The sequence below is a fragment of the Kogia breviceps genome, chromosome 10 (genome assembly GCF_026419965.1).
Source record: "Kogia breviceps isolate mKogBre1 chromosome 10, mKogBre1 haplotype 1, whole genome shotgun sequence".
In the NCBI taxonomy this organism is placed as follows: domain Eukaryota; kingdom Metazoa; phylum Chordata; class Mammalia; order Artiodactyla; family Physeteridae; genus Kogia; species Kogia breviceps.
The window spans coordinates 47026722-47042914 of NC_081319.1; the positions used below are offsets into that span (position 1 = coordinate 47026722).

Consider the following 16193-nt stretch of genomic DNA (forward strand, 5'->3'; position numbering starts at 1 on the left):
GGCCTCTTGGGTGGTATTAAAAGTCTTGACTCTCCACTGGGCTTTCTCTGAGACCACCCTAGCAGGGTTCTGAAAGGGAATCTCATTACTGCCAGGTAGGAGAGGAAGTGGAAGTCCAGGTTCCCCAGTAGAAGTCCAGTGTCAGCGATTTCCACTGACACTGACGTGGGGAGGGCCTCATTAGTAACAGTGGGTGAGGCCCAGCTGACTACTCTCCAAGAAAACTGTCAAAGTTTCACATCTGAAAGGAGTCGTGGAGATTATAGCTCATCTCCACCCCCAACTTTAAAAACAAGAAAAGCATGGCCCAGAGAAAGTTAATGACCACCTGAAGTTACACTGCTAGTTTGTAACATGGCAAGGATAAAATCCAGTTTTCCCAAATCTCTCCATAGAGCTTTTTTTTTTTTTTAAATCACAATGCCTCATTTTGTTTGTTTTTAAAGAAATAATTTTTTCTCAAATAATTACCTGCCATACACCAATACTGGCTGAAGGTTCTGAGAATGGGCGTTTGAAGACCCTGCACATTTTTAAGGCATCTGAATTAACTTCGGTGAGATTATTTAGCACAGCGAAGGCAGCTGCCAGTGGGTAAACACAGGAGAAAAGGCTCACATAACCAAACTGCAGGAATAACTCCAAGTAATCATCAAAGGTGCCCTGAAAATGTAAAAAAGAAGAAAACAGGCATTGTTTTAATATCACTTAATAAGAATAGTCTTTTGTAATACTATTCAAGGCATGAGCAACTAACCAAAAACAAAAACAAAAAAACTCAGAGGTTCTCCCATTCCTTCTTCTCAACAACAGAATTTACTTAAATTCAAAGACAACTTTATATTAAAGTCCCTGAAATGAAGAATAAAAAAATGATTTAGCTGCTCATATCATGTCGAATCACTGGATTATTACATTTTTTCCCCTGAGGTAAATGAAAGCAAAGCTAAAGAAGTTTGCTCTTGACCAAGTAAAAAGAAATGATCCAGGATCATTATTAGAAATCTTACATGATGGTCCCTTCACATCATGGGTACCCCAGCGTCTCAGCCCCTGACCCTCTATTAAAAAACTGATGGTGGCGATGCCAGAGACACTGGCAGAGTAAGAACCTCCAGAAGTTTACACTTCCATAAAAGCAAACAACAACAACAAATGACTAAATTTGTCAAAATCAACTTTTTCAGTACTCTGGAAAATAACTAAAGGCTTGCAGCATTCAGGTCAGCATTTAGTCAAGAATAACAGCTCAACCTTGTGGCATTTTAACTTAATCTAGTTACATATCCTGCTCCTCAGTTCTGCAGCAGCCTCGAAAAATAATAGCATGCATTCCTGTGCCAGAGGGAGGAGAATGGGGCTACAGATCTTTGAAAGCCTCATTCCCAAAGGGAAATCATTATCTGACCTGGCTCTAGAAGACCCCACTCAAAAGGCTTGTCTCTATTTAACTGCACGGAGTCTTCCCAGCGCTAAAGACTCCTCCCCCAGGATGTTAATTAAATGCTTTAACATCAGTCTGCTTGAGGTAAACGGTAGCAGCTGGGGCAAACAACAGACTAGCCAGGGAGCCCAAAAGAAAAGGCTGAAGAATGAGATATCCACAGGGGTTTTTCAAAGCTCCCACATTTTACTGGGAATTGAGAAGATGAGGCACATGCAGAGGAGCACACATAAGCTTAGGAAAGGTCTGAGGAAGGTCTAAGATCTCACCTCTGACTGACCCTGAGGCTCTGCACAAGCAGAAAGTGAACACTAGGGCAGAATTTTAAACTTTCTGGCTTAGTACTGAAGGCATGCCCTAACACAATAACAAAGACCTAACAGACATGTATAAAACACTCAATCCAATAGCAGAATACTCATTCTTCTCAAGTGTACATGGAACATTTTCCAGGATAAATAATATATCAGTCCATAAAACACTTCTCAACAAATTTAAATGGCTTAAAAATCATACAAAGTATCTTCTCTGACCACAATGGAATAAAATTGGAAATCAATAACAGAAGGAAATTTCGGAAATTCACATACTATGTGAAACTTGAGAAACATACTCCTAAAAAAGCCCAATGAGTTAAAGAAGAAATCACAAGAAAAATTAGTAAATACTCTGAGGTGAATGAAACATACCAAAACTTAATAAGCTACAGTGAAAGCAGTGCTCACAGGGAAATTTATGGCTGTAAATGCCTTTGTTAAAATAGAAGAAAGATCTCTTAAAAACTGAAATTTTCATCTTAAGAAACCAGAAAAAGAAGAGTAATCTAAACCTAAAGCAACCAGAAGGAAATAAATAATAAAGATTAGAGTGAAATAAATAAAATAAAGAATAGAAAAACAAAGAAGAGCAATAAAACCAGAAGTCGGTTTTTTGAAATGGTTGAGATCAACGAAAAATGACAAACCATTACCTAAACTGTGTAAGAAACAAAGAAAGACTCAAATTACTAAAATCAGGAATGAAAGAAGGGAGATTACTATTGATCTTGAGGGTCAGTAAGGGGAAGGGAAAGAATTATAAGTAAAAAGAATTATGAACAATTTGAGATAGAAAGGAAGGGGCAGGGTGAAACCATTCAAAGAATGACACAACCATTAAAAGCAGGATACGACAAAAACTGGTTAGACCCTACTAGGCCCAAGATGGTGGAAGAGTCAACTTCCATAGACCTTGAGCCTCATTATACACTCACTGTAATACATTAGCATATGCTAAACAACATGCCCACAGGTGCCATGACAGTTCCAAGGCCGCCCATAAAAGGCAAAAAACTGGGCGGTGCCCCAACTCCTGGAAATCCCTGCTGCTTCTCCAAGATAGCTAGAACATTCCTCCCACTCACTAGCCTATGAAATTTCCCAGCCCATGAAAACTAACCATCACCACAACTCAGGGCTGCTCTTGCCTTCTGAGACAGCCTACACTCTTGTCTATGGAGTGTATCTCTCTCTAAATAAACCTGCTTTCAGTTTACTATGGCTCCCTCTTGAATTCTTTCCTGTGTGAAGCCAACGACCCTTACTTGGCAGCCTGCCCCAGGGACTCACTCGAGACCTGGGACATGACAACAATTATATGCCAAAAATAACATTAAATAACCTTGATGAAATGGGTAAATTCTTAGAATGACACAAACTATCAAAAGTGACTCGAGAAGAAACAGAACATCTCAACAGACCTAAAACAAGTAAAAAGATTGAGTTAGCAATCAAAAATTTTGCACAAAGAAAAACCTGGGCCCAGACAGTTCACTTGTGAATTCTCTCAAACACTAGAAGAAGAATTAATACCAATTCTTTACAAAGTCTTCCAAAAAGAACAAGAGGAAAAAACACTTCCGAACTCATTCTGTGAAGCCAGTACAACCTCAATAGCAAAACCAGACAAAGACTTCATAAGAAAAATACAGACCAACACCCCTGAATAAAGATATAAAAATCCTCAACGGGGCTTCCCTGGTGGCGCAGTGGTTGGGAGTCCGCCTGCTGGTGCGGGGGACACGGGTTCGTGCCCCGGTCCGGGAGGATCCCGCATGCCGCGGAGCGGCTGGGTCCGTGAGCCATGGCCGCTGAGCCTGTGCTTCCGGAGCCTGTGCTCCGCAACGGGAGAGGCCACAGCAGTGTGAGGCCCGCATACCGAAAAAAAAAAAAAAATCCTCAACGAAATACTAGCAAGGTGGATCCAGCAGCAGAGTAAAAGGATTTTACACTGTGATCAAGTGGGATTTACCCCAGGATTGTAAGATTGGTTCAACATATAAATATCAGTCAATGTGATACACCACATTAACAGTTTTATTGGTATACATGTATGCATGTATAAATATATTTAATGATCTCAATAGACACAGGAAAAACAAAGTACAACACCGTTTCATGATAAAAACACTCGACAAATCATGGAGTAGTAAATCTTCCTGACCTTGGATTAGGCAATGGTTTCTCAGACATGACGCCAAAGGCACAAGTTACAAAAAAGAGAGAAACTGGACTTCACCAAAATTTAAAACTTTTGTGGATCAAAGGACGCCATCAAGAAAGTAAAAAAATAAACAACAGAATGGGAAGAAATATTTGCAAATCATATATCTGATAAGAAATTTATATTCAGAATATATGAAGAACTCTTGCAACTCAATAACAAAAGGGCAGATGACCCAATTTAAAAATGGGCAAAGAATGTGAATATATATTTCCCCAAAGAAGAGATACAAATGGCCAAAAATCACATGAAGAGATGGTCAATATATTTAGGCATTAGGAAAATCCAAAGCAAACCCACAATGAAATACTACTTTACACCTACTAGGATAGCTATCATTTAAAAAAAAAAAAAAAAAAAGTGAGGCTGTGGGAAAAAATGGGACCCCACTCGTGGCTGGTTGGAATATAGAATTACCACTACTTTTGAAAATAGTCTGGCAGTTCCCTAAAGGTAAATGTTGAGTTAACATATGACCTAGCATATGGCAACATGTGTTCATACAAAAACTTGTACAAAAATGTTCACAATAGCATTATTCATAATAGCCAAAAAGTGGAAAAAATCCAAATGTCTACCAGCTGATTAATGGATAAACAATACGTAGTATATCCATACAATGGAATATTATTCAACCACCAAAAAAGGAATGGGGTACTGGTACATGGTACAGCATGAATAAACGTTAAAAGCATTATGCTTAGTGAAAGAAGCCGGACACAAAAGGCCACCTATTACATGATTTCATTTATATGAAATGCAGAGAATAGGTAAATCCACAATAACAGAATGTAGATTAGTGGTTGCCAGACTAGTGGAAGATGTTACTGCTAATGGGTATGGGGGGTTTGGGGGTCGATGATGAAAATGTTCTGGAATTAGTGGTGATGATTGTACCACCTTGTGCATTTACTAAAAACCTCTAAATTGTACATTTTTAAATGGTTAATTTTATGGTATAATTATTACCTCAACTTTTTAAAGAAGTTTTTTAAAAAAGCTGTTAGTAACAAGGAAGCTCCCCAGAATCACCCTAGTAGAAGTAGCAGACACATCAAACAGGCAAAAAAAAAAAAAAGAGTCCACAGCAGAAAAGGGGGAAACCAGGAAAGCAGACAAAAGCCCTCTGAAACTATATTTTAAAACCTTTCTGATATGCCTTAAAAGGTTTAGTCCAAAGGAAGAAAGGAGCCAAAGTCATTACATACCCTTGATTTGCAGGTAACAGATATAAACGGTAAGAGGTGAGTTATTTCGTGATCTTTAATAACTGGAAAAAGGCGCCTGCATTGAAATGGCATGCCTGGTCATTGGTGACTCTGACTTATCACCTGAGTAACTCCTTGACTGGACCCAACGGCCTGCTGCTCACATCCTGATCCAAGAGGGGCTGAGCAGCACTCTATGTGGTGCAGTGATTGCGTGAGGGAGCCACAGGCACCCACTTCCAGCATACTCAGGCGCTCTCATGATCATCCAGTGCACATGCAACAACAGTTTCAGTTTAAGAAAACTATTCATCATAATATTTTAAAGCAAGGTGAAACATGAATATTTTAAATTAATAATTATAATGATCATTACTGCATCTTAGAGTCAGTCTTTCACCAAGATATGCATATTAGGCTCAGTAGCTGAGAGCTTTAGTATAAGTCAGATTCTACTTCTAGTTGGTTTCTTTTTTTATTTTATATTTTACTAAAATAGAAAACACTCAAACATAATTACAGAGTACTGGGGATGGCAGGAAGTGCTTCTTCCAGATGCTATGGATATTTGGATGAAGTATGAACCCAAGGATTTTGAGTGAGTTTCACTGGCTGTTTGCAAGGCTTGCCAAAGAGCAATGCCAAACACATGTGCTTTGGGAGCTGGCAGGCTGACGCTCAGCTGGGGATTCAGTGGTGAGCAGTTTCTAAACAACTCTTTGGTTGCATTTGGCTCTAGAAAGAATTTCCTTATGTGTGCTGCAGCATACAGATGTGGTTTTTAAATATGCCCAGCAATACGGCATCGATTTACTTCTCTGAAGAGTGAAGAAATCAACAGTGAAAATCTTAGCAATCAAGCCATTTTTTACCACAATTCGTTCTTAAGAAATCCTGATAGCCTATGCTCAGCTTTCAAAATTGTGTTGTTTCAGCTCGTAAAATAAAAGGGTGAGCCTCTGCAGAGATGTGTAGACAGTTTCTCTCAGATGTACCAGGTGCAGCCTCCAGAAGCCACGCAAAGGTCTTCCTGGCCTTTTTAGCATCCAGCACCCAGGGAGCCCCTCCCCCCCATTCTGTGTTCCCCTCTCACAAGCGGATTCGGAGTGTAGGATTTACATGGTAATTCTATCAGTACTTTCACACTTCTGAGCACTTTGGGGTCAGTCAATTCAGCAAACCAGGGACGTAATCCAACAGCAAGAAGGAAAAAAAAATGCAATTTTAACAAAGTAAACAATCACATACTAAAAAACACATTAAACAAGACACTCTACCCCATTAGCTGCAAGTTAGAAAACACCAACTTACTAAGACAATTCTAAGAATGTATGAACACAAAGTTTCAGGCTCCAGGGGATCCATCCCACTGGCCCCTCGCACCATCCCTGGAGAAACATCACGCCTCAGAGTTCCGCATGCTGAGTATGTGAGGAGGATAAAGTACAGGATGAGGGCAACAAGCAGCACACAGACAGCAGGGGCTGGGCTGCTCTTTTCCTAAAACTGTTCTTTATGCAACATTACACTGAGCACCCGCTGAATGCCAGGCTCTGCATTAGCAACAGAGTTTGCACAATAAATTACACAGGGACCCTATCCCAGTGACTGAGAAAGGAAAATTACTAGCAAATGGCACAAACCCTAAACAAAATATTAGCATATTCAACATAACAATGTAGATTAAAAAATACTGAACAAGTTAATCATTTAAATGCAAACATGGTGTTCCATTAGGAAACTTACAAATATAAATGAAAATATTAATTAAAGGAGATAACATAATGATCGTAACAGAAGCAAAAAAAAATTTGATAAAATTCAACGTCATCCACAATAAAAACTCTTCTGAAATAAGGAAGAGAAAAACAACATTCTTAAACTGATAAAAAGTTACCTACCAAAAACACGGAACAAACATAATACTCAACGGTTAGAAAAAAAATTAGGAACAAGATAAAGATTCCTGTTATGACTACTTCTGACCAAACTGTAGTGAACATATTAATGAGCCAAATAAATAAATAATAAAAAGTATAAGGACTGCAGGAAGAAACAAAATGGCCATTAGTGAGGTGGGTGGGGAAGGGAAGGACTGAGAGTTTGGGATTAGCAGACACAAACTACTACATATAGGATGGATAAACAAGGTCCTACTGTGTGGCATAGGGAACTATATTCAATATCCTGTGATAAACCATAATGGAAAAGAATATGAAAAAAATATATATATATATATACATATATATATAACTGAATCACTTTGCTATACAGCAGAGATTAACACAACACTGCAGATCAACTATACTTCAATAAAATTAAAATTAAAATTAAAAAATAGCCTTTTTTGGCCCACACCATGTAGCATGCAAGATCTTAGTTCTCCGACCAGGGATGGAATCCGCGCCCCCTGCAGTGGAAGCACAGAGTCTTAACCACTGGACCACCAGGGAAATCCCTAGGCATTATTCATTTGTAGGTGAAATAACTGTCTACATAGAAAATCTACTAAAATCCAAAAAATTAGGAGAATTCAGCAGAGTTTCTGGATAAAAAATACAAAAACCAACAGCATTCCTATATGCCAGCAACAAACGATTAGAAACTATTTTTAAAGAGCTCCCACTTATAGGGAATAGGATAGTCTCAAAGAATCTACCACAGATAACCTATTCAACACAAAGTGAAAAAGAACCTTTGCAAACTGTCTGTCACCCAATCACGTGATCTAACAAGGCAGCCCCACACAAGGGTCAACCTGCCATCAATGCCTCCTGATGGGGTACAATGGAGGTATACCTCCAAAACTGCTGAACTTGAATCTTAGGGAGTAACAAATGGGACAAATCCGCTTCATGAAATCTAATGCTCTGAAAAACAAAAAGGAGTGGGAATTATTCTAGATCTGCAGTTTTCAAACTTTCAGGTCTCCAAAGCCCTAAACTCTTTAAAATCACTGAGGGCACCGAAGACTTTTTGTTCATGGGAATTATACCTAGTGTTATTTACAGTGTTAGAAATTAAAACTGAGAACTTAAAAAATATTTCTCATTGATTCATTTCAATAATAAAAAGCATATTAACATTAATAACATATTGTTTGAAAAATCATTACGTTTTCCAAAACAAAAAATGTCTTGTGCGGAGAGTGGCGCTCAGTTACGTTTTTGGCAAACCTCGTCAATGTCTAGCTCACTAGAGGGCAGCTCATTTGCTGTGTGGCAACATGCTGTTCTAGTTGGAACACTGATCATGAAAATTCAGCCTCACACAGCTATGCAGTTGCACGTGAACTGTTCCCAGGAACGGAATAGCAGTGCACAGTGAGATCAGAGGGGCTATACAGCCCTGGCCCTGTGGCTGGAGGAACAGGGTCAGGAGACCCCAGTGGATCACCCCTGGTGGAGACATTATGGAGAATGTCTTTTTCTTTATACTCTGTCCTATGTTTTCCAAGTTTTCTACAGTAAGTAAGCAAGTATGACTTTTTAGAATCAAGTTTTTTAAGTCTCAAACTGCTTTTCCCCAAAGCTTGGAAACATTGTTTTAGATTCACACATAGCACTCAGGATGAGATTACAGAAAATACAATTTTACGCTCATTGGCTTCAGTGAGGAGAAAAATATACCCGGAGGGAAGGATGAGTGCATAGCAAACGACGATCTAGAACAAATGTGCCCCCAAAGCATCTCCCCCTTTCCAAATATATGGGGAGAGTTGAAATAGAAAATACCTGATGTTATTTCCACAAAGAGAGTAAAGGAGGAACTTGTGGGAGATGAGGAGGGAAAAACAGTCAGATAACACGGGGCCCCGCAAGAAAGTTAAGTTACTAAGGAGAGGCACTCACTGTTAACCCCAGCATTCACACACAGACCCAGGGCCTGCGAGAGAAATTAACATACTATTTCCTTAACTTCATATCAGAGAGCTCGTGCTGAATAATAGACTCTGAAGAGAAAAGCAAAGTCTTGAATCTTGTTTCTGATTTAGTCACCAGGTGATTAATAACACAGAGCTTCAGACTTCCCTGGTGGCGCAGTGGTTAAGAACACGTCTGCCAACGCAGGGGACACGGGTTCGAGCCCTGGTCCGGGAAGATACCACATGCCGTGGAGCGAGTAAACCTGTGCACCACAACTACTGAGCCTGAGCTCTAGAGCCCGCGAGCCACAACTGCTGAACCTGCACACCTAGAGCCCGTGCTGTGCAACAAGAGAAGCCACCGCAATGAGAAGCCCATGCACCACAACGAACAGTAGCCCCCGCTCGCCACAACTAGAGAAAGCCAATGAGCAGCAATGAAGACCCAACCCAGCCAAATATAAATAAAATTAATAAATTTAAAAAAAAATAACACAGAGCTTCATCTGCCTATTATTTTTTTTTAAACATCTTTATTGGAGTATAACTGTTTTACAATAGTGTGTTAGTTTTTCCTTTACAACAAAGTGAATCAGTTATACATATACATATGTTCCCATATCTCTTCCCTCTTGCATCACCCTCTCTCCCACCCTCCCTATCCCACCCCTCTAGGTGGTCACAACATCTGCCTATTATTAATGTGAGAAAACCAGTGCCTGCCTTACCTTCCTTCATAAGCGTATTATCGGATACCATGAAATACCAAAAAGGTAAGATGTAAGATTTTGTCACCTTGTCAGCATACAGTTCTTAGATGAATTAAAACAGCTTTGAGAAGGGCATATTGTCTGTATTACTGTGTACCATTCGCTGAGCCTGAGGAAAGGGGGAGGAACTGGTCTGGAGAAGACTGAGAGCTTGGCTCTGGTCACTTTAGGGGACGATGCTGTCTGCCCAAACGATTCAGAGAAAAAGAAGAGCTGAGAGCGGGTGGAGAAGAGGGATGTAGAGATGACAATATGGAGAAGAATTATTTCAAGAAATTGGCAGGGGCAGGAAAGAGACAGGACAAAAATAGCAGAGGACGTGAGGGGTTTGCTTGGTTTGAAACAGGAAGGGGAGAAGGAGGAAGCAGGAAACACGGGAGCTCCAGGTGGGCCTGGGGCAATGAGAGAGGGGATGGAATAAAGAACTGGGGGTGGGGACGGACGGGGGGGGGGGGGATGGTGGTTTAGTTTCTGTGAGAAAATGAAGGGGAAAAAATAAACATGGCCCAAAATACTACCCCCGAGAACAAGCGAGGAAAGGATTCTGACACTATGTGAATTAGACTGACTTGTAACCCACAGTAAGCCAGCACTCGACCAACACAGGCAAGGTGGCTGCACATTGTGCCCAAGTGCTATTTTCTTTAACTCTTAACTGCCTGCGTGTGTGTTTCTCTGATACTTCATGTATAAACATAAAAAGTGCTGCTGGTCAGGGGCTTCCCTGGTGGCGCAGTGGTTGAGAATCCGCCTGCTGATGCAGGGATCACGGGTTCGTGCCCTGGTTCGGGAAGATCCCACATGCCGCGGAGCGGCTGGGCCCGTGAGCCATGGCCGCTGAGCCTGCGCGTCCGGAGCCTGTGTTCTGCAACGGGAGAGGCCACAACAGTGAGAGGCCCGTGTACCACAAAAAAAAAAAAAAAAAAAAAAAAAAAGTGCTGCTGGTCAAGATATGCTGTAAGTTTATACTCTGAATCATCTTCTTCCCCAAACACAACAATAATAGAAAATGCTAGTACATATATGTTTATTTTAGTCAAAAGAATATCACCACTCAAAAACAAAAAAAATCAGCTGCCCAAGAGAGAAATGGAACAAAGTGCAAGATAGTAATCAGAAGCCTTGCCAGGCTTCCATCCACAGGCTGGCCACGGTGGCCAGGATCTGAATCCTTCAGGCAGGGGAACCAAAGGCACACCACTCCTCTAGCGTGTATCTGGAGGCAGGATGTTTGAGCAAAACCACGGGTGAGAACAATGGTCCCCTACCCTTGAAGGTGCCTGAAAAAAACCACAGCTGCTGCCCTGGAACTACAGCTGTGTCAATAGCATGCTACCTGCTGGCTCTGCAAAATCTCCACCATCACCACAAGATGGGATGTGAGCTCTGGGCTACAAACTCCTGGTTCTGGACTAGGGGGTGGGGCAGGGGGGACTGCAAAAATAAGACAGAGAGAAGCGAGCAGGAGAGAGAGAATAAAATCCTGCTCAAGATAAACATACAAACTAAAATTCTTAAGCATACAAGAAAAACTATGAAAGTCAGCCAAGAAATTCAGTAATCAGGAGACTCATTCATTCATGATGAAAACCAAGACTATGAAAGTTTAACAATAATGGACCCTCCCTAAAGGATCTATTTCACTAAGAATATCACACCCAGAAGGAAGGGGCAGGATATAAGAAACAATGACCTAAAGCAAACATGACCCCAACACCTGACCCCCTCAAAAGAGATACACTGAATGTAGTCAGAGCTCAGTAAACATTTGCTGAATACATGTTTAGGTTTAAGAACTTCCAATGACCTACTTGGAGTTCCTAAAAATAATTCAGAAATTCTCTGTCTTAAAAGAACTATTTTATATTTACTACAGCACTAAGTAATTTAAACTATATTATAAATTAATCTTCAGATTGGCATTCCATTTTTAACGATGGGCTTCAATTTTTTCTTTGAGTTTAAAGTGTCCAGAGCAAACAATGGCTCCACGGCCATCTCACCTCTCCCTTGCTCTGCCGTCTATGAAACATTCCCACCACCCTCAGCAGAGCAGTCTCGAAATTCACTGGACTCATCCTTTGGATATTAGGCATAACTTCCAGTTCAAGATAGCAGCATTTTGATACACAGTTCCATCTTTTTAACTTTAAAGTAGTTCATGGTAAGAAAACTGGCTGGAAAGCACTTACAAAATAGTCACACCTGAGACAATGAGTGGTTACTTATTTGTTGTATACAGTCTGGAAATGACTGTTATTCACTTTCAATCAATGTTTAATTCAGCAATATTCAAACTTACCAAGTAAGTTCCCATTTCCTTTTCCAGAATGACCTGTTCATATAATGTAGCATCGATGTCTGCCTTTAAAGCCTGCACCTTCTTCTTTACCTTCACATGCTGCTTCTTTTGGAGCCAGTAAGGAAGAAGAGATTCTACAATTTGGTTAAAGATTTGGGAGGTAATCAGGAGAGTAGCCAAGCTCTGAAGAGAAGCACATAAATGATATTTGGTAATGTGGCTTAACCAAACCAAAGCATGTGTATAACTATGCAGTAAAAAAAAAGAATCTTCAACAAATAGTATACTATTATGTTATAAAAACTAGTATTGGAAAAGCTAGGTGTTAGAATGATGTTTCTAATTTATTGTTTTTTTCATAGGAAAGACAGACTAAAATACAAAAAGATTATAATACAAATAAGATTATAATAAAAAACTGGTTATGAGTCGGTAGGAGAACAAATTAGCTTGCAATTGTGTTTTTTATTATCTCATCCTGGCTGCAACATGTGAGTCTAAATGATGTCACCAACTTTGAAAAGAGTTTAGCCACAACTTTTTTTTTTTTTTTTTTTTTCCGGTACGCAGGCCTCTCACTGTTGTGGCCTCTCCCGTTGCGGAGCACAGGCTCCGGACACGCAGGCTCAGTGGCCATGGCTCACGGGCCCAGCCGCTCCGCGGCATGTGGGATCTTCCCGGACCGGGGCATGAACCCGCGTCCCCTACATTGGCAGGCAGACTCCCAACCACTGCGCCACCAGGGAAGCCCACAACTTATTTTTATAAACGTAATATATCTTCCCTCACTGTAGAAAAACTTAAAAGATAGAAAAAAAAGTCACCCTTAATTCCACAACCATGTCAGAACCACTACTAATATTCTAAATATTTTTTTAATTAACTAATTTATTTTTGGGCTGCATTGGGTCTTTGTTGCTGTGCACAGGCTTTCTCTAGTTCAGGCGAGTGGGGGGCTACTCTTTGTTGCAGTGCACAGGCTTCTGGCTGCAGTGGCTTCTCTTGCTGCGGAGCACGGGTTCTAGGTGCTTCAGTAGTTGTGGTGCACGGGCTTAGTTGCTCTGCGGCATGTGGGATCTTCACGGACCAGGGATCAAACCCATGTCCCCTGTATTGGCAGGCGGATTCCTGACCACTGCACGACCAGGGAAGTCCCCTAAATATTTCTTTATAATCATATGTAAAAATAAAAGTAGAATCATCCTATATATAAACAGCTTTGTAGATTTCTTTTCTCACTTACTATATTGTGAGCACTTTCCCATGTCATGAATAATTCTTTTTTACTTAGCTCATGCACTGTTGTTGAATGTAAGTATTATTCCCAACCCCGACTATTATAAATGCTGCCCCTTACCTACATGCATGAATCTTCACCCCACCTCTGATGATTTACTAGGGATGGATTAACTGTTCTTGGCAAAGTTGCCCAAGTAGTTTCCAGAGGTACTGTGTTAATTTCCACTTTCCCCAGATAGGTATGTTTTCATCACAAACCACCTTAGCTGATATTAAAATTCTGTGTTTTAAAGAGACTTCCCCCATCCCCCTGCCCCCTGTTAAATAAAGGAGACTCTCTAAAGTATAAGAAATGAGGAGTCATACCCCACTAATACAATAATGGTGGGATTGGAAAAGGTATGTACGTCTAACCTATCGATTTCAAATGCAGTATTTTCAAAAATCATTTTTTAAATACTAAGAACACAATATTTAATTTTACTTTTATGCAAGCTCTTAGAACCGTAACTACAAAATCTTTTAACTTTCTCTGTTATACAAATTTTTTAATTCCTTGAAAAACGATCCCAAGCTCTCATATAAAGATTAAGAAGCCTAGGCTTTGAGATTCTGCTCACTAACAATCACAGTAAATTAAAACCAGGAAGGAAGAGCCCTTACTGGTAGGTGGCTCAAGTATAAAAAAGAGAAATTAGGGCTTCCCTGGTGGCTCAGTGGTTGAGAGTCCGCCTGCCAATGCAGGGAACACAGGTTTGTGCCCCTGTCCGGGAAGATCCCACATGCCGCAGAGCAGCTGGGCCTGTGAGCCATGGCCGCTGAGCCTGCGCGTCCAGAGCCTGTGCTCCACCACAGGAGAGGCCACAACAGTGAGAGGCCCGCGTACCACAAAAATAAAAAAAAATTAAAAAATAAAAAAATAAAAAAGAGAAATTAGAAAGTAATAATTTAATTTATTATTCACTATTATCATGTGATCCAGAAATGGTAACACAACAAAATATATCATCTTTCTTAAACATTTCAGAAACGATACAGCAGTGCATAGGATCTGCTGGTCTCTAAAGTTTAACAACTTTCTAATTTAAAAGTGAAATGTGTGGGAGTTCCCTGGTGGTACAGTGGTTAAGGATCAGCCTGTAGGGGCTTCCCTGGTGGCACAGTGCTTAAGAATCCACCTACCAATGCAGGGGACACGGATCCCATTTGACACCATCTCCCCTGGTCCGGGAAGATCCCACATGGCACGGAGCAACTAAGCCCGTGTGCCACAACTGCTGAGCCTGCGCTCTACAGCCCACGAGCCCCAACTACTGAGCCCATGTGCCACAACTACTGAAGCCCACATGCCTAGAGCCTGTGCTCCACAACAAGAGAAGCCACTACGATGAGAAGACCATGCACTGCAACAAAGAGTAGCCCCCGCTTGCCACAACTAGAGAAAGCCCATGCGCAGCAACGAAGACCCAACACAGCCAAAAATAAATAAATAAAATAAATAAATTTATTAGGGAAAAAAAAAAGAATCCACCTGCCAATGCAGGGGGCATAGGTTTGATCCCTGGGCTGGGAAGATCCCACATGCCGCAGAGCAACTAAGCCCATGCGCCACAACTACTGAGCCTGCGCTCTAGAGCCAGAGAGACACAACTACTGAAACCCACACACTCTAGGGTCCGGTGTCGCAACTACTGAGCCCATGTGCTGCAACTACTGAAGCCCACATGCCTAGAGCCTTTGCTCTGCAACGAGAAGTCACCACAATGAGAAGCCCGCGTGCTGCAACAAAGAGTAGCCCCCACTCACCACAACTAGAGAAAGCCCGCACGCAGCAATGAAGACCCAATGCAGCCAAAAATAATAAAATTAAATTTAAAAAAAAGAAACGTGAAAGAACTATTTAAGGTTATACCATTACCTGAGACACACACACAAATTCAATTAATGAATATATTTTGCTGTTAAAATTGCTTTTACAAGTTTTGATATGAACTCTATATTTGATTTTGTGCTCTACATGATTTATTTTGCAAGTTGGTTAGCTTCAACAAATTTCTTTCCAGTTGAGTATAATACACGGTACAATTGCTAATGGTTGTTTATTTAGAATTGGGCTTGGAAGTACACAAAATGTAATAATTTTATTTATAATGATAGTAATGGGAAGACAATTACATTACCTGAATATAGGAAACCACCTCTAAAACCTAAAAAATTGATACCTTTCTGTTTTTCACACTCACCTGACGCAAAAGCTTCATATCCCTCAGGACAAAGGCAATGTAGAAGAGTGAGGCAAAGCAATTTAAAAAGTTGAACTGCCAAAAAAAAAGAGATAGCAATATTTAATATTGCATCACAGTACTTCATTACAACTATAAAAACCGCATTTAAAAAACGTAATGAGGGACTTCCGGTCCAGACAAGGTGGCTTGGACATGTTTCTCCTACTCCCCCTCGCTAAGCACATCTATGAAACCAAAATATCACGAGAGGCAACCAAAGGAGAGCTCTGAAAGGTGCTAAAAGGAAGAAGAACAGGTTTGGGACCCCAGGGCTGAAGGAACAACACAGCACCAGCGCATCTTACGTGTCCCTACTACTTTCTTTAAAAAGAGAGAGTCCAAGGCCCAGCATCTCCCACCCCCAACCTAGTAACCCAGGCAGCAGGGAGGCACATTCCTCCTGCCCACCCAGCTCAGAATAGAAGTCCTGACAACAGGCAAGCCCAGCAGCACTAACAGGGAGACTGACGAGGACCCCCCACTAACAATAAGCTGTGAGGGGATGTGTTCTCCTTCCCTTCAGCCCTGCCACTCCCCTG

At 40.9% G+C, this 16193-nt stretch overlaps 1 protein-coding gene across 2 annotated transcripts in view; it reads right to left on the bottom strand.

Moving 5' to 3' along the window:
* ANO10 (anoctamin 10) overlaps positions 1-16193 on the bottom strand; it is a 240231-nt gene that overhangs the window by 188729 nt on the left and 35309 nt on the right. For both annotated transcript variants that reach the window (XM_067005638.1, XM_067005639.1), the window contains exons 8-10: positions 15613-15687; positions 12131-12313; positions 472-663 (exon numbers count right to left, since the gene is read on the bottom strand). In XM_067005638.1, the coding sequence (XP_066861739.1) occupies positions 472-663; positions 12131-12313; positions 15613-15687 (450 nt within the window). The remainder of the gene's footprint in view (positions 1-471; positions 664-12130; positions 12314-15612; positions 15688-16193) is intronic.